This window comes from Perognathus longimembris, chromosome 11, assembly GCF_023159225.1.
Source record: "Perognathus longimembris pacificus isolate PPM17 chromosome 11, ASM2315922v1, whole genome shotgun sequence".
NCBI classification, from domain to species: Eukaryota; Metazoa; Chordata; class Mammalia; order Rodentia; family Heteromyidae; genus Perognathus; species Perognathus longimembris.
Window position 1 is genome coordinate 47,351,317 of NC_063171.1, and position 24,962 is coordinate 47,376,278.

General features: G+C 38.4%; 1 protein-coding gene across 2 annotated transcripts in view; it reads left to right on the plus strand.

The window, feature by feature from the left end:
- Positions 1-331: 331 nt before the first annotated feature.
- Rab3gap2 (RAB3 GTPase activating non-catalytic protein subunit 2) overlaps positions 332-24,962 on the plus strand; it is a 75,922-nt gene continuing 51,291 nt past the window's right edge. For both annotated transcript variants that reach the window (XM_048356550.1, XM_048356551.1), the window contains exons 1-3: positions 332-587; positions 15,111-15,175; positions 24,222-24,345. In XM_048356550.1, the coding sequence (XP_048212507.1) occupies positions 473-587; positions 15,111-15,175; positions 24,222-24,345 (304 nt within the window). In that variant the 5' untranslated portion in view covers positions 332-472. The remainder of the gene's footprint in view (positions 588-15,110; positions 15,176-24,221; positions 24,346-24,962) is intronic.

Consider the following 24,962-nt stretch of genomic DNA (forward strand, 5'->3'; position numbering starts at 1 on the left):
GGTCCTAGGTTCGACCCAGAGGTGCAGTTAAACAAGTCCCCAAAATGAGACTGGTGAATGACTCAAAGGCCTGTGCAAAGCCCAATGACATCATCTCCGGCAGAAGCCAGAATGAATGAAAGGGTTCAACTTGCCGGAGCAGAACCGGGACTGGAACCAAGCCCAGAGCCGCCACGTCTGCACCGCCCGACTCTCCCGCTGCGGCGTTCCTCGTCACGTGACTCAGACTGGGAAGGGGGGGGGGGAGGAAAAAGCCCCACGCGCCCGGGGGGGAACGTGCGCATGCGCGGCGTTCTGGGGCGGCGCTCTAAGTGCGCTGACAACTTCCGGTTTGCTTTCCCTGCCTCCCCGCCCCCTGCGTGGTTAGAGCTTTTTGGGGTTTGGCTGTGGTCGCGGTGAGTTGGTGGGGGGCCAGGCGTGTTAAGGTAAAGTGAGTCCCCCCCCTCCTCCCCAAGAGGGACTCCCCACCGTCATGGCCTGTTCCATCGTCCAGTTCTGCTACTTCCAGGACCTCCAGGCCGCCCGGGACTTCCTCTTCCCTCAGCTGCGGGAGGAGACCCCCAGCGGCGCCCTGCGGAGGGACCCCAGTAAGTGCCCCCCGGTGTCACCCCAATTAAGTGCCCCTCGGTGTCGCGGCGTTACTTCCTCGGGCGTCCTCCGGCGGGGTTTGACAGTCTCCGGTCCTCAAGCCACCGCGCGCCGCCGGGCCCTGCCCTCTGGGCCCCGGGTCAGCCGCGGCGTCTCCTCGTCCCGGGACGACAGACAGTCCTGCCTGCCCCCTCTGAAATCCTGGTCCGGCCTGGCAGCTTCGTGGTTGTCTTCCTCGCTCCCCAGTTTTTCTCCCCAGCCTCTTGCCATCCGCTTCCAAATTGCGTCTGGCTTCCTTGGGGCCTTTGCCCCTCCTCCGCTTCCCCATCCCCTCCTACCCATTTCTAGCTTTCCTCCTGAGTTTCTTGTCCTTTCCTCTCTCCAGCCCACTGTCCACCGGCCCCTGCTACTTGCTGGGATGATCGTATCCGTGCCATAGGTCAGCCCACTCACCACTGTTATTGCCCCAGTGTCCACTCTTCTCCATCCCTGGAACTGTGGCTTTTGTCACCCACCCTACCAGAAATGTTTATCATCCCCCATACGCTCCCCCTCGCCCCCCCATCTTTCATTCAGATTTAAAAAGTAAGTGGCTGCTTGATGAGTAAAATGGGCTCTTAAGGTGGTGAGTAAAGTCCCAAATAAGAAAATAACCTGTTAGGAAGAGAGTCTGAATTAATGACATGGCTAAGAAAAGTTAATATGCTTTTATTGAGGTGAGATGCCTTATGCTTGTTTCTACTACAAAACAGCCCGAGGCTGGGTTAGTAAATAGTATGTGCTTCTTCAGAATTCCCTAGTTGTCTCCTTTTGCAAGAGTGTTTCCTGTGGTGTGTGTGTTTGTTTGTTTACTATATTTCCAATATGAAGCACATCTTGCTTTGTAATAATGCCACCAGGCCCACTAAAACAAAGCAGAACACTGTTCTCTTCCAAAATTCAGTGGATACCTCAGGCACTCAGGAGGCTCAGACAGGAGGATTGTGGGTTCCAAGCCAACCTGGGTCTGTCAAAAAACAATTTAGAAGGTAATCAAATCAGAAGTGTCCATGAATAAACATTTACTTTGTGCCAGTCATTGATGTGCCAAACCCATTAAGGTTGGTAGTTTCTGTTCTCTAGGAGCTTATGGTTTTTGGTAGAGACACATACCATGCCAGAGGTATGCAAAGCATGTGAAGTGCTAATGCTTAATTCCACCTTGCAAGAAGTAGGCAGAAGAGGAGATAAAATAGTTTGTGTGGAGGAAGGAGGCCTGGAATGGCATGGCATTTAGAGAACTCAGAAAAGATGAATGGCTGGAGAGAGGATGTGAGAGGAGGAGGGGGAGGGGGAGGAGGAGGGGGAGGAGGGGGAGGAGGAGCAAGGGATGAGGCTGTCATGAGCTAAATCATGAAGAAACCTTGTAACCCTTGTGGGGTGCCTTTGAAAGACTTAAGCAGAGAAATAACACTATTGATTTGTACTCCAGGTAATCAACACAGTTTGTTGAATATCAGTAAGGTGCCATGGCAACCATGTGGAAGAAAAACAAGAAGCAGGAAAATTTGGTTGGGAGAGACTGTTCAGTTATTCAAGCAAGAAGTCAACAGAGCTTGTACTAGCCTTAGAGTTTGAGAGGGAAGGCTAGAACACATACTAGGTGTATAGAATCAGGACCTAATGAAGTGGTGAAAGGGAGTGTAGTTGGTAAGAAAGAATTTGGCTGGCTTTGGCAAGAATATATGATGAAAGAAAAAAGGCATTAAGTTTCACATTTGTAATGTTTGTGGCATGTCCAGGTGAAGATGTCCAGCAGTCGATACAGAAAGTCTAAAATTCAGTATGGATTCCTGATCCAGACTTATATTAATTTAGGAGTCACCAGAAGTGCCAGTTCAGTGTAAAGGATTTTATGTACTGTGAAATGTACTGAGTATTGAAGATGTGATCTTACAGGAACCCTGAAGTTTAGGATTCAACTAGAAGTTACTGACAAGAAGAGTGAAAGGGTATATATCAGAGAGAGGAAAACTAGGCTGTGCATGGAGGGAGTACAATCTGTGATCCTAGCCCTGAAACAGGATAATTGCAAATTTCAGGCCAGCAAGAGCACTGTAAAATTCAGTCTCTGAGGAAAAACAAGGGCTGGAGATGAAGCTCTTTGGTAGAGTGTTTGCCTAATATTTGCAAGCCCTGGATTTGATCTCCAGCACTGCAGAGTGGGAGAGAAAAAGGAGGAGGGGTGCAAAAAGGGGCCAGGGTGAGAGGAGTAGGTGACAGTAATGTCCCTAGATATTGAGGGAGGAGAGAATTTGAATTTGATGCAAGTGTGAAATGGCCAGCAGTTTGAAAACACAGAGAAGGCCAGATAAGATTAAAAGTGCTCATTGGTTTTGGGAGGATAAAGATGATTGAGACCTTAGGGTAGTTTTGGTAGAATAGTGGAGGCAGAAAGCATATTTAAAAGATGTAGAGAAACCGAAAAATGAAGTAGATTGTTTCAGGAAGCTCACTGTGAAGGATAATAGTCCAATGTGGCTAAGGGCTATTCACAGTTACAGATCCCACTAAAACTACAGATTGAATATTCCTCTAAGGTCATAGAGTGAAGATCTAGTTGGGGATGTAATCATATCCCAACATTTACATTAATTTGCACTTCCTGTAGGTTCGTGACTGTAATTTAATTTATGACCCTTTAAAATAAAATTCTTAGATTTCTGTGTGTTGTCTTATTGATGCCGCCATGAGTTCATGTGGCAATAAAGTCTTAGCCAGTGAGCCCCTTTGTAAAACCTGTATTTTAACCTACACTGGAAGGATATTTTAAAATTTACAAATAAGAATTTTTAAATAGTTTGTTCTGTGAATAGTTTTGTTGAAATTCTTAGATTGACTAGGACATATATAATTTCTGTAATCACATCTGACCATCTTTCACAAAAGCATTGAATTTTATAAAGAACTGTTCATTAAGAAAATAGACCTGGCTCTGGTGACTCATGCCTGTAATCCTAGCTACTTGACAGGATAAGATGAGGAGGATCATGGGTACAGACCAGCCAAGGCATAGATTCAAAGCCCCTTCTCAACCAAAGCTTGGCATAGGGACATGAACCTATCATCTCAGCTATGGTGAAAAGCAAACATGGCTCAGGTTCTTAACATGGCATGAAGTGAGAACCTAGTTCAAAAACGACAAGTACAAAAAGGGCTGGAGGTTTGGCTCAGCAGTAGAGTGCCTGCCTACCAGGCATTAAGTCTGGAATTCAAACCCTTGCATTGCAAAACAACAACAACAACAATAATAAAAAAAACACCAAAAGTATGTGTGAAAGGGAAGGGAGGGAAGAAGGGTAGGTGGAAGAAAACCTCTCCCTAAACTTTCATTACAGTGAAATAAAGTAAAAAAAAAGTGGAGTTAGGGTTGTATCTCAGCAGAGTACATGGTACATGCATGTGTGAGGTTCTGGGTTCCATCCCTAGCACCAAGAAAACATGGAAAAGGATCTGACATAAACTGTTGATGGTGATTGCTCCCCCTCCCCTTTTTAACATTATTAATATTGTAATTGATTATTTCATTAGGAATCAAAACTCTTTGAGACTATTTTAATTTTTCTAATCCGGTATTGTAATATTAATATTGCTCATATCTGAAAGGTATGTAAAAAATAAACAAAAGCTCCCAATTGTGCATTTTATGGATGGAGGTATGTCATTTGGTTTAATAGTAGTACTTTTAATATAGACAACAGCTGTAGATGTAGTGAAACCTGGTACCTGGGCACACAGATTAGTTGTCAGATAATAACAGTATGGACATATGTTTCTTTGTATCTGTAGTTATAAAATGAGACAATCATTTGTCCATTTAAAAGATCTCAAAGTCTACTATTTCTCAATAGTTACAAAAATGAAAACTACCACATAGTTGTTTTTAATATCTATTGAGATTTGCAATTTGGCCTTATTACATTGAAATTGCAGGAATGGGTATGAGTAGTAATAGTGAGGACCCACCTAATAGACACTGACATAATTTTGAGAGAGACTGATTTCTAGACCAGTAGTAGTAAGACCCACTTAATATACACTGACATAATTCTAAGGGATAATGATTTTTAGACTAGAACTTTAAGAAATTCACATTTAAGAGGGACAAGTAAATAAATAAATACATATACAGAATATATTAGAATACTTGGAAAAAATTGACAAATGAGATTATGTCAAACCATAAATCTGTATAGCAAAGAAATAGTCAAAAGAGTTGAAGAGGCACCCTAACTATTCTAGATTGATAATGTATAGAACTCAAGCAACTCAATAGCAAAATTATACTGATTTTACTTAAAAATGATAGGTGGACTTGCATGGGCATTTCTCAAAAGAACATATACAAGTGGCCAAGAAGAATATGAGAAAATACACAATAAAACTAATTATCAGGAAAATGTAAATAAAAACCACAATGACATATTATATCTCAATTGAATAGCTGTTATGAAAAATGCTATTTTCTACAGAGACTATGTTATCAGATAACTCAATGGACTTTTAAAATTACAACATTTTTATATTGGTAATTTCTCCACAGTTGTCCATAAAGTATTTTTGTAGTAAAATGCATTAATATATTAAATGTTGTTTTGTGCCATGATATATTAGTACTTAACAAAAAGGAGAATGAGGCATTTAGAATTTCTTTAGGTTTATAGATTTTTGACTACATCATTTTTGTTTTTTATTTTTATTTTTATTTTTTTTCAAATTTTTATTATCAAACTGATGTACAGAGAGGTTACAGTTTTGACTACATCATTTTTGATTACTACATATTTTATTTCTTAAGGAAGATGTAAATATGAGTTTATTTCCTTCTCTTCCATTTCCCTAGAAATATAAAAAACCTGATTTGTGAGGCATAGAAAATTATGAGGTAGTCTCTTCCTTCCTTGTTGTTACTGTTGATTTTTGTACTGCTTGCTCTGTGAAGCCTTCCTTTCCTAGGCCAAAAAAAAAAAAGCCAACAAATTTGTTGAACTCTTTGAATTATTTATAAGTCATATGTTCTAGAGGTTCCTACTTTCTATAGAAACAAGTACATTATCTTTTTTTCTTGTCTCAAAAACGGAAATGAATTTGTTCTGTACTAAGAAGAACTTTTATTAGAGCATGGAAATTAAATTAAGTTTTCCTTTTCCTAACATTTAATGGTTTCAGCTTCTCATTTAGTTTTTGATTTCAACATACTCATTCAAGTACTGTCAAATTAATTGTCCAATCCTAGAATTCAATTTCCTTTTTAGCTTCGGGTTCTTGTTCAATGAAAAACATATTCCATTTATGGATGACAGACTATTCAAAGGCAAATTAGAATGATGCATTTGGGGAATTAAATAGAGCTATAGAGAGCAAACATTGGACGTCTTACTTAGCTTTTGTTAGTAGAATAGTTCATTCATTGGAAATATGCTTAAATAGGACATCTGGGAACTGGAGGGCCATCGCTCAAGTGATAGAGTGCTTGCCTGGCATGCAAGAGGTCCCTGGGTTCAATCCTTAAACTTAAAACTTTCCACAAACTTAAAAAATAATAACAGAAATTTCTTTGATAATTAAAATTGTTTTCTATGTGGTTTGAAAGTTTATTTACTGACAGCTTTTTATACTAGTAAAATCCAACCCATTTATTGAAAAATTTCTAGAGGGGAATTGTGGCCACATTTATAGGCAAAACCTTTGATAAAGGTAAAAACAAAAAATTATGATTATGATACAAATGAATGATTCTAAATAGTTCAAAATAGTCCTATTTGATGATGGGTGTTAAAAAAACAGAAATTGAAAGTCAGGTTAATGAGCAATGAAGATAGTTACTTTGTAATCACTATTATAATTTTATCTTGCTCGTCTGTTTCTCTTCATATCAGATTAGTTGATTGGGTGTATTTGGAAGTTTTGATTGAATCTGTGCTTTGAAAGGAGTGAATGTTAATTTCAGCAACTAAGACAAAGTATTTTAAGCTAGCAAACTTCTTGAAGACTGAAATAGAATCCTCAATGAAAATCTTGAGTATGTGTGAATGTTAAGGAAAAATTCTGAGAATATGAAGAGAATATATTTTAAGGAAAATTCATCCCCACAAAGACTTAATTGGAGAAGACTAAAGATTCAAAGCTATTTACCTATGTATTTCTTTTGTAGCCAGAAATATAGTTTTGTCAGTAGGTTATATGGGAAATGGAGAAGCTAAGTTCAAACATGAAGATTTGAGCTGTTGCAGTGGCTCAAGCCTGTAGCCATAGCTACTTGGGAGCTGAGATGGAAGGATTGTGGTTTGAGGCAAACATGGGACAAAAATAATTCAGACCTCCATCTTAGCCAGTGGCTGGGCATGGTAGTACATACTTGACCTCCAAGCTACAGGGGAAGCACAAATAGGAGAATTGCAGTCCAGGTAGGCCAGAGCATAAAAGCAGATCCTATCTCCAAAATAGCCAGTACCAAATGTTCTAATGATTTGTCAAGTTGTAGAGCCTACCAAAATGAGAGGCTCTGAGTTCCATCACTAATGCTACAAACACAAAACAGAAAGAAATGAAGGAGGGATGGAGGGAGAGAGGAAATTGAAAGTTACATGTACTTCAGTAAGCAAATTGATTTTGCATTATTGATCCAGGATCTATTGTTAGAGATGATAAAAGTTTTGCTTTGAAATGGAGAAATATAAACAGTATAAACAGTGTGAACACCTCTTTATGTTTGAAGATTTTTTAAATCTGTACCCAGTTATCTACTCTGAACTAGATTTCCAGATGATCTTTTCTAACATAGTCAAATTCTTTCTTTAAGATTGAGGAAGATCAAAATATATCATATTTTCACTATTATTTCTTAATACAAATGAAAGCTAAGAATTAGGGCAAATTAATTATTTCATCTAGAAATCAAGTGGAATAAAATTATCAGTGTCAACGATTCCATTTATAGAAATTCTTTGAAAAGGGCTGGGAATATGGCCTAGTGGCAAGAGCGCTTGCCTCCTACACATGAAGCTCTCGGTTCGATTCCCCAGCACCACATATATGGAAAATGGCCAGAAGGGGCGCTGTGTCTCAGGTGGCAGAGTGCTAGCCTGGGGGTGGGGGGGGGGGCGTGGTGAAGCCAGGGACAGTGCTCAGGCCCTGAGTCCAAGGCCCAGGACTGGCCAAAAAAAAAAAAAGAAATTCTTTGAAAAAATAGTTTTGATCCTGGATATAGTCAATAAATGAAATTTATATGAAACTAGTTTAAAACTGCCTTGTATTTCTCTTGAAATACAAAAGGCTTAGCAGTGACAACTGTTTTGTTCAGCAATATAGAGAAACATTTGGATAAGAATAATGTTTTGCAGCATTCTTTTTGAAGTTTTATTAGCATATATTAGTTGTATAAAAATAGATTGAGCTGGGCTGGGGATATGGCCTAGTGGCAACAGTGCCTGCCTCATATACATGAGGCCCTGGGTTCGATTCCCCAGCACCACATATACAGAAAACGGCCAGAAGTGGTGCTGTGGCTCAAGTGGCAGAGTGCTAGCCTTGAGCAAAAAGAAGCCAGGGACAGTGCTCAGGCCCTGAGTCCAAGCCCCAGGACTGGCCAAAAAAAAAAAAAAAAAATAGATTGAGCTAGGAAATTTTTACAGGCATTTGTAATAGGCTTTGATCATAATTATCACACTACTCACTCTTGTAACCCTGGCTGCTGATCCCCTTGCTTTTCCCAAATAGCTCCCCTTCTCACTTTCATTTCTTTTTTTCCTCGGTTGTAGGTCTTGAATTCTGGGCCTGAGTGCTCTAAGCTGTCCCTGAGCTCTTCAGCTTAAGGCTAGCACTCTACCACTGGAGCCACAGCACCACTTCCAGTTTTCTGGTGGTTAATTGGAGATAAGAGTCTCATGGACTTTCCTGCCTGGGCTGGGTTTGAACCTCAGATCTCAGCCTCCTGAATAGTTTAAGATTACAGGCCTGAACCACTGGCACCTGGCTTGTGTTTCTCTCTCTCTCTCTCTTTCTCTCTCTCTCTCTCTCTCTCTCTCTCTCTCTCTCTCTCCCTCTCTCTCTCTCTCTCTCTCTCTCTCCCTCTCTCTCTCTCTCTCTCTCTCTCTCCCTCTCTCCCTCTCTCCCTCTCTCTCCCTCCCCCCAATACAGAGTCCACATATTAGTGAAGACATACAATATTTGTCTTTCTGAGTCTGGCCTATTTTGCTGAATGTGATGACCTTCAGTTCCATTTTTTTGCAAAAGATATGGTTTTGTTTGTCATTGTGGCTGAAAAACATTCTCTATATATCGACATGTTTCCTTTATCCATTCATCCATTAGTAGGCACATAGGCTACTGATTCCATGACTATTGTGAATAGTGATAAGCACTTGATAAACAGGAGCGTATAGGTATCCCTATTGTATGCTGACTTTGATTCCTTTGGGTAGCCAGGAATGGTGGATTATGTGGTAGTTCTAATTTTAGTCTTTCAAGGAACCTCCATAATTATTTCCATAAAGACTATTCATTTAGCAAATATTTATTGTTTATGATGTTCTTAACATAATTTTTATACATATATATGTATAAATACATACACAGATGCAGGGTACTCATTCTGTGTACTTCTAGAGCTTAATATTTGTGTAGATCAGATAGGGGTACATTTAGTATCTGATTTAAGTATTTACATAAGTGTTTACAAGTTAACAAATAGTGCCATATATGGCCTAGAGCAGTATATAACTAAATGAATGAGAAACATAATCACATGCTATAGTTTCACAGAGGGAAAGATCATTGTTGGATGCAAGCAAACTTCATGAAGACTTAATCTTCGTCCAGGAGAAGTTGGATATGGAGAGGTAAGGCAAATGAGAAAACATTTAGCTAACATGTGAGAGATGTTAGCGTGAAAATGTACTTGAAGGTTCCTCATTATAACAGCAGTATTTAGATGTCTGTATGGCAGACAGTATGCTGTGTTATGCCAGCTCTACTTGTCCTTAGAGCTTTGAATAGTTTGTCACAATTCTGTAAAGGGGATATGGTTACTAACCTCATTTTATTAAAAAGGAAGCTGAAGCAGTAAGAAATTACTTAACTCATCTTAACTCTTTAGGATAAAATTGGACATCCAACCCAGGCAATCTAATTCCAGATACTTGTTTTAGATCTTCTCTGTCTAAATATACACTAGCCACATGTGCTAGTGAGCACTAGGAAAATGGCTAGTAAGAACCAAGATATACTCTAAATGTAAAGTACAAATATATATATATATGATTTCTTATAAATTCACCTGATTTCATTAAAATTTTGACATAATGGCTACATTATGCTAAAATATACTATAATCATGTTTAATTCTATATAGTTTACTTATTTACATGTGACTAGTTAACATATACATGTGGCTCACATTAAATTTCTAGTAGACAGCACAATTAGACTACCTACTGCACAGTCCAACTAGGAAAAGAGTGATGGCAGGCCAAGAGAAGAGGTATGTTGAGGATCAGATTAGAATGGCATTACATTTAATTTTTAATTTAATGTACCTTAACACAGTATCCATGATCTGTCTGCCGCTGATTTGGTGGGATGGAGATTAGTAAACTCAGATTCCTGGATCCGTGCAGAACCATCAGCCACAATCCCTGACAGTACCATCTCAAATTTGATAGTCATTCTAACTCATCCAAATTTCTTTATTACAAAGTTTTTCAGGATACCTATAGAGGGAGAGCTGCAAGAGATATTGTAATTTCAGTTTAAGAAGGCAGTGAATATGACCTCCATTTTCTTAATTTTCTGGTTTGTTGTGTTGGATTGCCTTCAACAAAATGAAAAATGGAGGCAGTTGACAGTGTTACTTAAAAAAAGTGCCGATGGGATATTTAGTGGCTGCTGCTTCTTTGATAAATAGGACAAAAAAAAATAGGACAAAACAGTTAAAATTACCCTCAAGTGGTAGAATGCTAGTGGAGTTCAAACTCAAGTGCTGCCAAAAGAAAGAAAGGAAAAAGGAAAGAAGAAAGAAAGAAACAAAGAAAAAGAAAAGAAAGAGCACTGATTACATGGATGCAGGCTAGAAATGTGGCTCAAAAAGTGAAGCCCTGAATTCAAACTCCAGTGCTGACCAGACAAATATTAAACTTGTATCCGTGGAAGAACACTGTTCTTCAAGAAAGGTTGTCAAAAGGAAAAACTGTGCCTGAATAAAAATTTTTACAGGAATAACATCCTTACAAGATACTATTAGCTATTTTTAAGTATAAACTTGTCTTTTTTCCCCTTATAGATTATTCTTGGCCTGCTTGCATAATTTAAAGATATGAGAAATAACTTTGTGAAAGTGCTGGGAGTCTTAACATATTTTATCAAATGGCAGCTTATAAAACGTACTGAATGATTTTCAGTAGACACTAAGGATGCCACAAAATTTAGATCACTGGCACTGAGTAGAAATAGCCACAAGGGTAATGGCTAATTTGTAAAAATGTTCCTCATATTTAAGTTGACTAGAATTTGGAATGCTTTCTTTTTCATTATAATAGAGATAGTAACTATTCTACAGCGGTCTACAAAATACCTTTACCCTGTTCTTGTTTGTTTTGTTTTCTTTGCCAGTCCTGGGGCTTGGACTCAGGGCCTGAGCACTGTCCCTGGCTTCTTTTTGCTCAAGGCTAGCACTCTACCACTTGAGCCACAGCGCCACTTTTGGCTTTTTCCTCTTTATGTGGTGCTGAGGAATTGAACCCAGGGTTTCATACATGCAAGGCGAGCACTCTACCACTAAGCCATATTCCCAGCCCTACCCTGTTCTTATCTTGACTTCTTTTGAAAAACGTTAGTGGGAGCTTCCCAATTAAATTCTCTTTTTCTCTGAGCATTGGTGGCTCACACTTGTAATCCTAGCTACTCAGGAAGCTGAGATCTGAGGATCGCAGTTCGAAGCCAGCCTGAGTAGGAAAGGCTGTGAGACTCTTATTGCCAATGAACCACCTAAAAACAAAAAATGGAGCTGTGGCTGGAAGTGAGAGAATGCTAGCCTGAGCAAAATCCTCAAGGACAGTGCCCAGACCTTGAATTTAAGCCCTATGACTGATGGGGGAGGCGGGGGGGGGGATCTCTTTTCCTTTAGTTGAGAGAAGCTTCCCAGTCAAAAGTTGCCTAGTCAAGTTTCCTACCACTGAAAAATGGATAAGCCCTTATGAACACAAATTCTTGCTTAAAATATTTCTCTGAATCTTGAATGTTTTGAATTGTGTCATAAAGGAACAGTGATTCTCTGCAGGGATAAGAAATCCAAATTACTGCCATCTTCTGTTTGATTGTATGAGTCATTCATGACTTGACTCAGGTACTTTTTATACCAATATAAAGGAAAAATAAAACGTTTTTTATAGCTTCTAACAGAACTGAACAGAGGTTCTGTGCTCCAACTGAGTTTTTTAAAGTCTTACTTGCTTTTATATATCCTGCACTTAATGCAGTGTCTATCACATGAGAGGTGTTGTTTGCGAAATTGAATGAGTGGGTGATTAGCTGACCTTCCTGAAGCACTTTACTTCTGCACGCTTTTCCTGATATATTGGTACCTTGGTATATGCAGTATTTTTAATAGCCAGTTCCAAAGTGAGTCATGGACTTTAATTTCCTGTGCAGGAGACAATACATATTCTAAAGCTATAAATGAGATTGTCTAGTTGTTCTAGTTGCCTCCATTAAGCTAAAATAAGACAGCTGTTTATGGTGCAGTAGGAAATGGATTCAATTGCCTATCTGGATTATGTTTCCAAAGAACAAATTGTAACCTTCTAAGTTAAAAAACAAGACAAACAAACAATAAATCCTCTTCTTACATCTCAATGTCCAGTCAATGTTCGTACTTTAGTCAGGAAAAAAATACCTTAAAAAATTAAGAGCTCTTACTTTTGGCTTTAAATGCAAACTACCATTCCCTAATCTTATCCTTCCACATGAGTTATAGTAGGAATAGGAGTAGTGTAATCCTTAGGAGCATGGGCTGTGGAACTTGTGTGGTCCTGAATTCAAGTCCTACTTTACCACTTAGTCCTATGTGATATGGTCAAGCTATTTAAACTCTGTTTTCTCCTTGTAAAATGGTTTTTTTTGTTTTTTTTTTTAGAGGATTCTTATGCTGTTTCAGTTGAGTTAATGTCCATAAGCAACTCAGGCATGTAGAAATGTTCAGCTCATGTTGTGTATATTGCATCTTCCTGCCTCTTTACCTTTTCTTATTGGTGGTGAATTTTCTTCAAGTATATCTGAAGAATGTTAACTACTTTTTAGTGACTCATTTCACTTTTTATATATCTTACCCCTGGAAGGCCCTTTAATAGTTGAGTATAGCACTCTCCGTGTGTAACATGTGTTACATATTAGTTCCTCTTCTATATAAGATCACAGGGTGTTTGTTTGTTTTAAAGGCAAAGAGTATGTTTGTGTTTTTCTTAGCTCCTACTACAGGGTTTGGCCCATGGTATTTATCAGACCAGTTGTTAAAATTAATTGACTTGTGTATGGAAATCTGTAAATTGCAGTTTTAATCAAATGGTGTAGTCTTTAGGACTTAATATATACCTCGATGCCTGATCTAGGGCAGGGGTGGGGAGGTGTGGCCAGGTGGATTAGGATGTGACCTCAGGGTAGGGGGACCAGGTGGGGGCATCTGCAGAGCCCTCTGGGGAGAGGATCTTACAGTAATGGTGTTTGGGATATTAGGAAGTAATTATTTTTCATTTAAGTGCCCCAGATTAGACTACTATTACTGCAAGTTAATTGAACAATGATTCCAAGTACCAAATACACAAAGTTTCCCTTTTAAAAAATCATTTCTGCATAATTGATTTCAGTAACTTTTAAAAGCTTATATGTAAGTGAAAGTCCTGTTTGTTTCCATCTCAATGTACACCATCAAAATCAGCCCCCCTTTGGTTTTCTGAGACAAGGTCTGTGTGTCCTGGGCTGGCCTGAAACTTGTCAGCCTCTGCCTCAGCCTCCCTGGTGCTCAGATTGTACATGTATTACCATAGCTGCCCGAGATCGGACCTGTCTTGTAAACTGGTTTCCCTTAGAATTTTCATTTTAATTGCTTGAATAATACTTCATTTGTACTTTTTTTTTTTTTGGCCAGTCCTGGGCCTTGGACTCAGGGCCTGAGCACTGTCCCTGGCTTCTTCCCACTCAAGGCTAGCACTCTGCCACCTGAGCCACAGCGCCCCTTCTGGCCGTTTTCTGTATATGTGGTGCTGGGGAATCGAACCTAGGGCCTCGTGTATCCGAGGCAGGCACTCTTGCCACTAGGCTATATCCCCAGCCCTCATTTGTACTTTTAGTCACTGTATTTTACTGGCAAATTCCTGATAGCGTATGTCAGGCTTATAACACCCTAGAATATATGCTATCTGATTCAAGTCCTTACTACAACTCTACTAGTTATGAGGGCTATTGTTTTTCCTGCATTTGTAGTGAAAAAAACCTAAGCTTAGAGATGAGGGATAACATGTCTGAGCTCATAGAACTCAGATCAGGATTTGCCAGATCAGTATATGAACTATCACTAGATACTTTATATTACCACAAAGTAAAATCTCAGAGGATCTCCCATAAGAAGTAAGTATCAAGAAGGGGTACTGAATTTGTCTGGTTTCAGAACTTAATTTTCTTTTTCATGGATACCTTATCTTTTATTAAGAAACAATTCAGTGCTGGGATGTAGCTCAGTGGCAAAGCGCTTGCCTAGCAAGTGCAACGTCCTGGGTTCGATCCCCAGTACCAAAAAAGAAAAGACAAAAAAAAAATACAGTTAAAAAAAACCCAACCAAGAAACAATTCATTTTAAAGGCATCTGTATAAAATGTTAGGTGCTTTTGTAAAACTATTTTTGGGTAATGTCTTAAGTAGCAAACATTTGGCACAAATAAAAATTCTGAAGTCACTGTGCAGTTTGATAAATGTAGATCCACTTGATGTCTAGTATCTTAAGATCCAAATAATGTGCACATGATTTTATTAGTACACATATTTGGAAATCCAGTAGATCAGATTATTTCCTGACTGTTTTCTACATAGAACAAAATCCTAATGTAACACAGTTTATAGTTGTTTTCTTGTGGGTGAGGCGGGGAGGGAGGCTTGGACTCAGGGTCTTACACTCTTGCTCAGCTTTTTACTCACATCTGAAATTCTGCCTGATAAACTGTACCTCCAGTTGTGATTTTTTTCCTGGTTATTTAGAGATAGAGTGTCTTAAGTTTTTGCCGTGGGTGGCTTCAAACCATGATTGTCAGATCTCAAATCTCTAGAGTAGCTGTTATTACAGGCATGAACCACTGGCACCTGGCTTGTTTTCTTTTTTAATATCACCATTATTTAGGGATTGGTGGTTCTACTACAGTTAGAGGAAATTATTTTAAAGTATTTTAAGCTATATATTTCATGTAAGCATTTTCTTTTTTTTTTAAAAAACCAACAAACAGGTAAATCAACCAACTGGGAAGATGATGGCTGGGGAGCGTGGGAAGAAACGGACCCACAAGAACCTGTAAGTCTTTAAATGGACCTATGTTATTTTGACAGTGAATTTTTCTTCTCCAGTGATGGTAACATGTTTCCAAGTTAGGCTGATAATTTAAAAATCTTTGCCAAAGACATGTTTACTTAATAATACCTAAGTAGATACTTATTCCTCTTCATTCTCTCATTAGGTCTTACTCCCTCACATTATTACTTGGAAATTAAGATTTGAACTTGCCTTTTCAGGGGCACATTCAAACCATAGTAATGGGCTAGATGGAGAATGTTCATTTTAGGATTTAAAACATTTTTTTATAGCTCTTTCACTTAGTAATTCAACACGTCTCTGTTGTGCCCACCATATTATAGTTCTTCTTATAGTCCCTGCTCCCATGAGAGCTCATACTCTAGTGGGGAGAAAGAAATAAAAAGGAAAGATAAGCTGGGAATATGGCCTAGTGGTAGAGTGCTTGCCTCATATGCAAGAAACCCTCGGTTTGATTCCTCAGGACCATGTATATAGAAAAAGCCAGAAGTGGTGTTGTGGCTCAAGTGGTAGAGTGCTAGCCTTGAGCAAAAAGAAGACAGGGATAGTGCTCAGGCGGAGTTCAAGCCCTAGGACTGGCAGGAAAAAAAAAAAAAAAGAATGGAAACATAAGTGAAAAGTATCAAATGGTGGTGATAGATATGCAGAAAATTCAAATGATAACAAGATGTAGTGTCTGCTGTACATTGTATGGTTAGGGAAGACTTTCAAAAGATAGGACATTTAAGGTGAGATGTAAAAGACAATATAAATTCAATGATGTGAAGATGTGGCAAAGAGCAACCAGTCATAGTCACACAAAGCCCTGAGGAAGGAAGGCCTTCCTGTATGAAGGAACATAAAACTGATGTGACCTGGTGGAATTGAAACTGCTGTAAGAAGGGGTCAGAGAAGTAAGCAGACCCCATGTAAAGCATTATGATTTTGAAGCTTATTCTAAGTACAATAGAAACACACATGATTTCTAGTTTCTGCAGCTCACCTTGCTTGCTCTTAGGAATAAGTCAAAGTAGGGAGAAGAGTGGAAGGACAGAGACCAATAAGGTATCTGTTGAAATAGTTTAGTTAGAAAATGATGATGGCTTTGTTAAAGTAGCATTAGTGAATATAAGAAATGGGTGAGATCTGTGTAAGTTTTAGAGGTAACAGTAAGGCTTTGCAATTAAGTAGGTGATTACTAAGGGTGAGAGAAACATTAAAAACCAAGAATATGTAGATGGGGTTCAAAGAGATGGGGAGAATGATGAAAGGAGTGACATTGATCAAGATGCATTGTACTCAGAACTGACATATTAAATTGAAACCCCTTTATACTACTCAAGGATTAGAAAAAAAAGAGAGAATAACTTCTTTAGCCAGGCTTATGCCTGAAATTCTAGCTACTTGAGAGGCTCCTTCTTAAACTGCTCACGGTGATATCATGCCTGTTATCCTAAACTACATGGGAAGCTCAAATGAGAACACTTAAGTTCTAAGACAGCTTGACATACAAATCCATGAAACTATCTTGAGGGAAGCTGGATATGGTGGTGCATGCTTGCAATTCTAGCAATGATAGGAAGCTTAAAATAGGTAGGTTGTGGTCCAGGCTCCATATCTGGACAGGAAGTGAGACTTTATCTCAAAAATAACTAGCAAAAAATGGGGTTAGAGCTGAAGCTCAGTAAAAGAACACCTGCCTACCAAGCATGAAGCCCCAAGTTCAAACCCCATTTCTCAAAAAAATGAAACAAAAACCCCAAGAATGGCCTTTTTGACCTGGGATATGGTGTGGAATAAATAAAACATAATTGGCATATATTGCAACTCCTAAAAAGTCTTTTAATTTTGTTAATGTTCAAAGATAACTATAATAAAAAAAAAAACCACCCTCCCAGATATTTGGCTTGAGACCTGAGTAAATGGTGTGTCATATGAGTGGGAAAGAGGAAAATAATAGGTTTAGTGGAGAAATTCAAGAGCATCACGTGTTAAGAAGTAGAGACCTACTCATGTAGTAAAGATTTATGGAAAAACTCCACAGGAAGATTTAAGAGCAGGCAAACATGCCAGCAGACCTCTGGGAGGATTGGGATGTGTTGACTCTGAAAATTCTGCTTGAAGAAGTGAGTGGATGGTCACCTCAGCAAACACCTGTTCCTTGCTGTTCTAGGGCTGTATCAGTCATTTCTAGTTTTGTTCTGATGTTATCAGAACATATTTTGTATTCTTCCAGACCTCTTATTAAATTTATTGTGTGTTGTCTCATGGATTCACATACGGTCTCCCCTATATAGTGTTTCATATATGTGGAAGGAATATACATTATGCTTTTGGTGGATAAAGAATTATGTATTTCAACTAGGTTAAGATGGTCAGTAATGTTCATATCTTCTATATTCTTTCTGATTTTTCACTAGTTCTATCTATTACTGAAAGAAAAAACATTGAAATCTTCATCTGTTACTGTGAGATTATGTATTTCCCTTTCCAGCTTTGTCAGATTTTGCTTCATGTATTTTGGGATTCTGTTGTGAAGTACATATACATGTATACTTGTCCTATGTTCCTGATAGCTCTCATTCAGAAACATTTTCTCTTTGTATCTAGTGATTATATTAATATCTATTTTGTCTAATATTTTATTATAGCCATTCAGCTTTCCTTTGGTCACTTTTTATCATACTGTATCTCTTTTCCATCTTTTACTTTTAATCTATTCAAGTCTTTTACTCTAAATTATGTTTTTATAGATACCAGATTGTTGGACCTTGTCTGACAGTCTTGACCTTTGATTGAAGTGACAAACTTCACATTTAATGTAATTATTGGTACTATTAAATTCATATTTGCCATCTTGCTCTTTGTTATCTATTGTCTTATATCTTTTTACTTCTTTTGTTACTCCTTCATTGGTTCTTTTGTGTTTTTTTAGTGTACATTTTAATTACTCAGATTTTAATAGTTTTGTTGTCATGTTAATGTTCACAGTTTTGATATAATTCATGTACCATATATTCACTGTTTAAACTATACAGTTCATTGTGGTTTTAGTATTCACAAACTTGTACAGCCATTACCAGTGATCTCATTCTGTAGTGTTTCATCACCCCATGTCTTATTAGTCATTCACCTCCTGTGCTTCCCTTGTTCCCAACTCCTGGAAACCACTGATTTTTTTTTCTGTCTGTGAATTTGCCTATTCTGAATATGTCATATAAATAGAATCATGTTATTAAAGACTGATTTTTACTTATATCTTTGTGGTCTCAGATTCTTTATCCTTTTCTTTACATTAGAGCTCTATTAGGTCTCCCACACCCAGTAGGGAGGTAAGAATGGAAAGGAAATTTCTACTCTTTTACTAGGCATATCAGCAGCAAACTCAAAACCTACTTTCCTGAAAGTATAGCTGGGGCTTGTTCACACTAACGATGATGCCAGCATCACAGTAGACTGTCTTGAAGTCAGCTTGTGGTTGAGTCAGTTGAGTTCTTTCAGTTGCCATTGGGTTGAGATTGTTGTGACCAACTTTTATTCTTTGTTAGTTTGGCATTAGAGATCTGTTTTGTTTTGGCCTTTATGAGTATAGCAGTAGTAATCAGATAAATGACAGCCACCAGCACTGAATGTGGCTGACCTGGAGGCCAGGTTCTACTACTGAGTTCAGCAGCAAACTGTTACAACTCCAGGATTCTTTTTATCTCCACAAGTCTCTTAGCTCTTTGATAGTAGCTTCTCATTTTTATGGCATTAAAGAGTAAAGGGCTTTTGAATTTAGACAGACTTAGTGCCAGGAGTCTGGAAACGCCTTTAAAAAAGAAAGAAAGAAAACCTCTTTAGCTTTTTCCTATTCCGAGGTATAAACCATCATAAGGGCTTACTGAAGAAAGTGTATTCTGGCCCCAGCATTGCCTCCCTGAGGCAGTGATAACAGCAAGCAACAAGAACATCAAGTCTTAAAAGATAATAACAGTGGGAACCATGAGCAGACTGAAGAAAGGAGCACACAGAGAGATGGTGAGAAATGAAAAATGAACACAGGAGTAAAGTTAGTAACAAGAGGAAGGTTGCCATTTGCAGATCAGCATATCCTGGCAGTATGACTGAATATCCTGGCATTTCATGAGGAGCCTGGGTTGTCCTACCAGCTCACAGCCCTATGAACAGAATATCAGACAGAGAAATCTTTTGTGTCTGTGGAGCAGTTCTGGTTTTATGGCATGTCCCAGGGACCAGATTCAGATGACAATTATATCCATCTCACCAAAGAAGTTATTACACCCATATGAGAAGTAATGCAAATAAACATAGTGACTAGATCACGCACCTGCAGAAGAGTTGACCTCCCATTGCTGGGATTCTCATCATAGCCATGCTGTGGGAACAGTTAGTTCATGGTTGGGAAAAAGGTCCGGTTGCCATGGTCTCTGCCTTTACATGGACATAATATCTGTGTGGAATAAGTGAACAAGTAACCACAACTCAAATCTGTGGCACACTTAAACAGGTGTTTAACCTACCTCCCAGCACAATTATGGAACAAAAAAACTCACATAGTGTCACAATGTATTGGAGGGCTTGGGGCCACACTGTTGATGGGCCCAAGGCGTGTGGTCTTGTAGGAATCTGGCTTGTTGAGAAGGGACAGACCAGACTCCCCTCAAGGGCTTCTGGCCATTGGTGACTTTTTTCAGCCAGGTTCTCCACCGACCTACCTTGCTTTGGAACAGAGAGCCCTCTGTAGAAGCCCAGTTGCCTCCCTAGGTTTGCTCCATTAACTGTCTTGTCCTTGCTATACTTACCATTCTCTCAAAATGTCACTTCCTAGCTATTTTCTAAGGTAATTTCACTGAATAATAAAGTCCTTTTCTGGGCGAAAATTTAGAAAAAGTGGTGAGGTGGGTAGAAGATAGGAAGGAAGGGAGGGAGGGAGGAAGAAAGGGAGGGAGAAAAGGAAGGAAGGAAGGAAGGAAGGAAGGAAGGAAGGAAGCAGTAGCCAGCTGTATCTAAAGAAATATGTGTCTGTGACATTGGTGGACTTAGGAACTTCAAGTATAGCTTCTGTAATACAAAACAAATGTTTTCAACAGATATTTCCTGCCTGCATCTGTGTGCTCTGGGTTGCCATAACAATACCACAGACGGATTGAAACAACAGAAGTTTATCTTCTCTGTTCTAGAGCCTGGAAGTCCTCACTTGCAGAGCACTCCTTGCTGTCTTCTCAGTTGTCCTCTCTTCTTGTACACTTGGGAATGGAGAGTGAATTCTGGGGCCTCTTCTCCCTAGGAAGACATCAGTCCTTTAGGACCTTATTTAATCCAGATTATCTCTTAGAAGCCCTGTTAGCAAATATTAGTCAAAGTAGGCGCTACGACTTCAGTGTGTAAATTGAGATAGGAAGAGTTATCATTCAGTATATAACAATAATCAACATAATGGATCTGTGTCAAGTGTCATATAATTGGGCAACGAAGAATAAGGTTAAGGAATTCCAACTTGCCCATAAGGAAATACAAGAGAATGAAAGCAAGCACCAGATTGAGGTTTGAACTTGGGGACTCAAACTTACTGAAAAAGTGCTCTGCCACTTGAGCTATACTTCCAGGCCTTTTTCTCTTACAGTTTTTAGGATAGGATTTCTTTTTGCTATGACAGCCAAGACCTTGTTCATCCTGTTTAATGCCGACTTCTGTAGCTGAGATGACCAGCATCTGTTGCTATGCCCAGCCTTTTCTGTTGATAGCATCTCCAAAACTTTCAGCTGAATAGGCCTCAAACTATGATCCATCTGATCTCATGCAGCTGTAAGCCACCACACCTAGCTCTGATTTTTTTCCTCTAAGAAATACCTGGTTATGTTGGAATATTTTGCTCGGCCAGCCTTCACATTTGAAAAGGAACTGAAGCAGTGTAGAAGAATCTTGAAAAGGGCTAGATTTAATCTTAGCTTGGAAGGTATATTTGATGGGCTTTCCTTCATTGATATATTAAGGACAAGGAAGGAATATAGTTTCCTCAATAGTAAATAGATGGTGAGAAATGGTTACTGGTACAGGAAGCAAAGCAGGTTCTGTGTCTTTTATTCAGATAGGCAGTGTGGGAAATTTCCCTTTAAAGACTTTGATGTATGTTCCATCTGTTTTACAAAAAGTAGCAAGGGGGGCTGGGGATATGGCCTAGTGGCAAGAGTGCCTGCCTCATATACATGAGGCCCTGGGTTCGATTCCCCAGCACCACATATACAGAAAATGGCCAGAAGTGGCACTGTGGCTCAAGTGGCAGAGTGCTAGCCTTGAGCAAAAAGAAGCCAGGGACAGTGCTCAGGCCCTGAGTCCAAGGCCCAGGACTGGCCAAAAAAAAAAAAAAAAAAAAAAGTAGCAAGGGACAACTGTTGTCTGTCAGATAAACAAGGAATGAAATGATCAGATAAGGACCCCAGGGAAATGTTTGTTTAAAGTCTAAAACACAGACTATACCATGACCTGATTAAATATTCTCAATTAGAGCATTAGTCTCTTTTGTTTCATTTCATTATTTCCATTTGACTCTAATACCATTTACAACAGAAAAGACCTTAAAATCTTCCATTTGGAAATTTCAGAGAAAAAAGTGTGAAAAAGATTGAGTACTGCCTATATTAGTAACAGACTAATGGGGTCAAAGAGAAAAACCTTTTTACAAAGCATTGCTTACTTTATTTTTGTGTCTCAAAATTGCAGAAGCACTGATGTCTCTTTAAAAGTATAAGTGAATATTTTATTTTGGTGTTTTAGGTGTCAGACTACTGAGAATTAGTGAATATGATGAAAGCCCCTTATTAAGGCAGACTTTATTGGCACCACTATAATATATAAATGACTTTGAAAGTTAATACAAGAACAAGAACAACCCAAGTTGCAAACAGTGGTATTAATGTTGAAAGCTTTGAGAAGTTGCTCCTGACAACTTGAATGGCTATCTACCTAGTATATTATTGCATATACTATTGTGTATACCAGAAAACATTTGTCACCATGTTTACTAAGAGATAATTCATCATACCCTGAAGTAGCCAGCTGTAATTTATCATCTGATACATTGTGAAAGAATAATTATTGAACCTATTTGTGGGCTTAAAATCAAAAGAAAAAATTTGAAGTATATACTATAACCCTAGTTATTTAAAAAGAATTCTTTCATAATCCATAGTCATGGCTTCCATATTTGTGCAGTGAAGAAAAATTTTCACTGGTCTCAATTGAAAGATGAAGCTTTGATCTGTAGGCCTCACTTAAATAAAATCACAGCCTTCTTCCACCAATAGGGATTATGTTCCTTGTGTTTTTTATTTTGTTTTGTTTTGTTTTTGTAGTGTTAGGGCTTGGACTCAGGATCTTATACATGTTGGCACGCCTTCTCCCCTGAGCTACAAATTCAGCCTCCCAGGGATTTTGTTTTATAAATATAGATACATTCTATATTAATTTTAATAAAGACACTAATTTTTGTGGAATACTAAGTTCATTCTGATGTAGTACCTTTATGTGGTTAAGATGCTTTTTGAGTTCTTTTTTAAAATGGCATGCCTCATTTGGGAAATTAACCACCTTGTCAGTTGCTGCTGTTATTTTAGAATCACTAGCTTCAAGGGACCAGTATTAGTGACTGTGCTCCCCATTAGTGTGGGGAGATTAAAAAAAATGTAATAGGTAGACAGATATCCTTATAGTATAAAACAAAATGCTGAACTTGCATCTTGTCAGCCACCAAATGTGTGCTGATGCTCTATTCAACTTCACAGAGGGGCTGGGAATATGGCCTAGTGGGAGAGTGCTCGCCTCGTATACATGAAGCCCTGGGTTCAATTCCTCAGCACCACATATATAGAAAAAGCAAGGAGTGGCGATGTGGCTCAAGTGGTAGAGTGCTAGCCTTGAACCAAAAAAAAAAAAAAAAAAAAAAAGACAGGGACAGTGCTCAGTCCCTGAGTCCAAGCCCAAGACTGGCAAAAATAAATAAATAAATTTTAAAAGTAAAAATAAATTGAGATACTCTTTTTTTACTTAGCAGACTGACAAAGATCTAGTTAAAATATATTTTGAAAAGTCTGTGGAAAAACAAATGCTTTTAAAACATGGCAGGTCATATTACAGATGAATATAATACACGGAGCACAGTTTGAGAGAATATCTAACTCAGTTTTGACACATGTATATACTTTTTCATTGTAAGGTACTTGATAACACCTAATGATTGTAAGCAATGTAAATGTCTATCAAGAGGAAGCTGATTAAATGAATTTGGTGTATTTATGCTATACATGCTTTTAATAAGAATAAAGAAGCATCAAGTGGAATAAAGTCTAAGGTATATGTTAGGAAAAAAGCAAAATGTTAGACAGATATTATGCTACTATTCCTGAAAAGGGGAAGAAAAGATAGTGAACATATTTGCTTTTATGTACATAAAGTGTCACAGGAGATACAAGAAGTGAGTTCATTGGTTGTCTGTGGAGAGGACAACTAAGTGGCTAGAGCACAGGAATATGAGAGAGACATTCCAAAGAAAACCTCTATATACCCTTCTCATTTCATTATAGATATTTACCTATTAAATAAATAAATTTCCAGTTTATGAAAGATAATACTTTGCAGGTCAAACAAAAGGCAGGCATCATACCTTATCAAATACTTTCACAGATCCTAAAACCATTCCTGTCATCAGGTAATGGCTATTTTTTCTTTGCCATCTAGCTGCTCATGTCACAGCTTTTTCTTAATACTGAGTTTCCCAAGATTGGTTCATTACTGGAATGATCCTTGTGTGACATTCTTCTAATATTTTGCTTGTTTATAAATTGTTTTGTTAATGTTCAAGACATTAATTTATACTGTGTATTTTGTTTGTTGATCATCCTTGACATGCTTTGATAAGGAATTTTATATACTATAAAACAGTTGGGGATTTTTCTTTTTTCCTTTTGTTCTTCCCCCTTACACTCTAAGGCAAACTAAGTTGAAGTACACAATATTTTTGTACTTATGGCAAACTTATTTTTACTCATAGGAAGAAGAAGGAAATATGTGCAAAACACAAAAAACTTCTTGGCTTCAAGACTGTGTTTTATCCTTATCTCCAACCAATGATCTCATGGTTATAGCTCGGGAACAAAAAGCTGTGTTTCTAGTGCGTAAGTAGTCTATTGTTTTCTGCAGTTTTTATGTGAATGTGTAGATGGGAGTAGTATATAGGAAATTGGGAATTGGAAATTATCAAATGTTACTTCTTTTGTTTGCATTATATGGTGACATCTATAAATGTGTATGTCAAGCAATGCTTTCATTTCCTTCCCTCCTTTTAAAAAAATTGTTTGCTTCCCTTCTGTATCTCTCTTTCTCTTTTTGGCTACAAGATACTTTATCACTGGATGGGGGCTGGGAATATGGCTTAGTGGTAGAGTGCTCGCCTTGAATACATGAAGCCCTGGGTTCGATTCCTCAGCACTACATAAACAGAAAAGACCGGAAGTGGAGCTGTGGCTCAAGTGGTAAAGTGCTAGCCTTGAGCAAAAAGGAAGACAGGGACAGTGCTCAGGCCCTGAGTCCTAGCCCCAGGACTGGCAAAAAAAAAAAGATCACTGGATGGCCCTTCAGAGACAGTGCTAGCCGCTGCCCATTTATTACAAGGGATAGTTAGTGCTGAAAGGGTCACTAACTGTTTTTTAGTAATAGTACAACTAGTGTGACTTATAGCTACAGTTTAAAAACTCAAAATACTATATATTTTTATTTGAGCATAGATTATCAG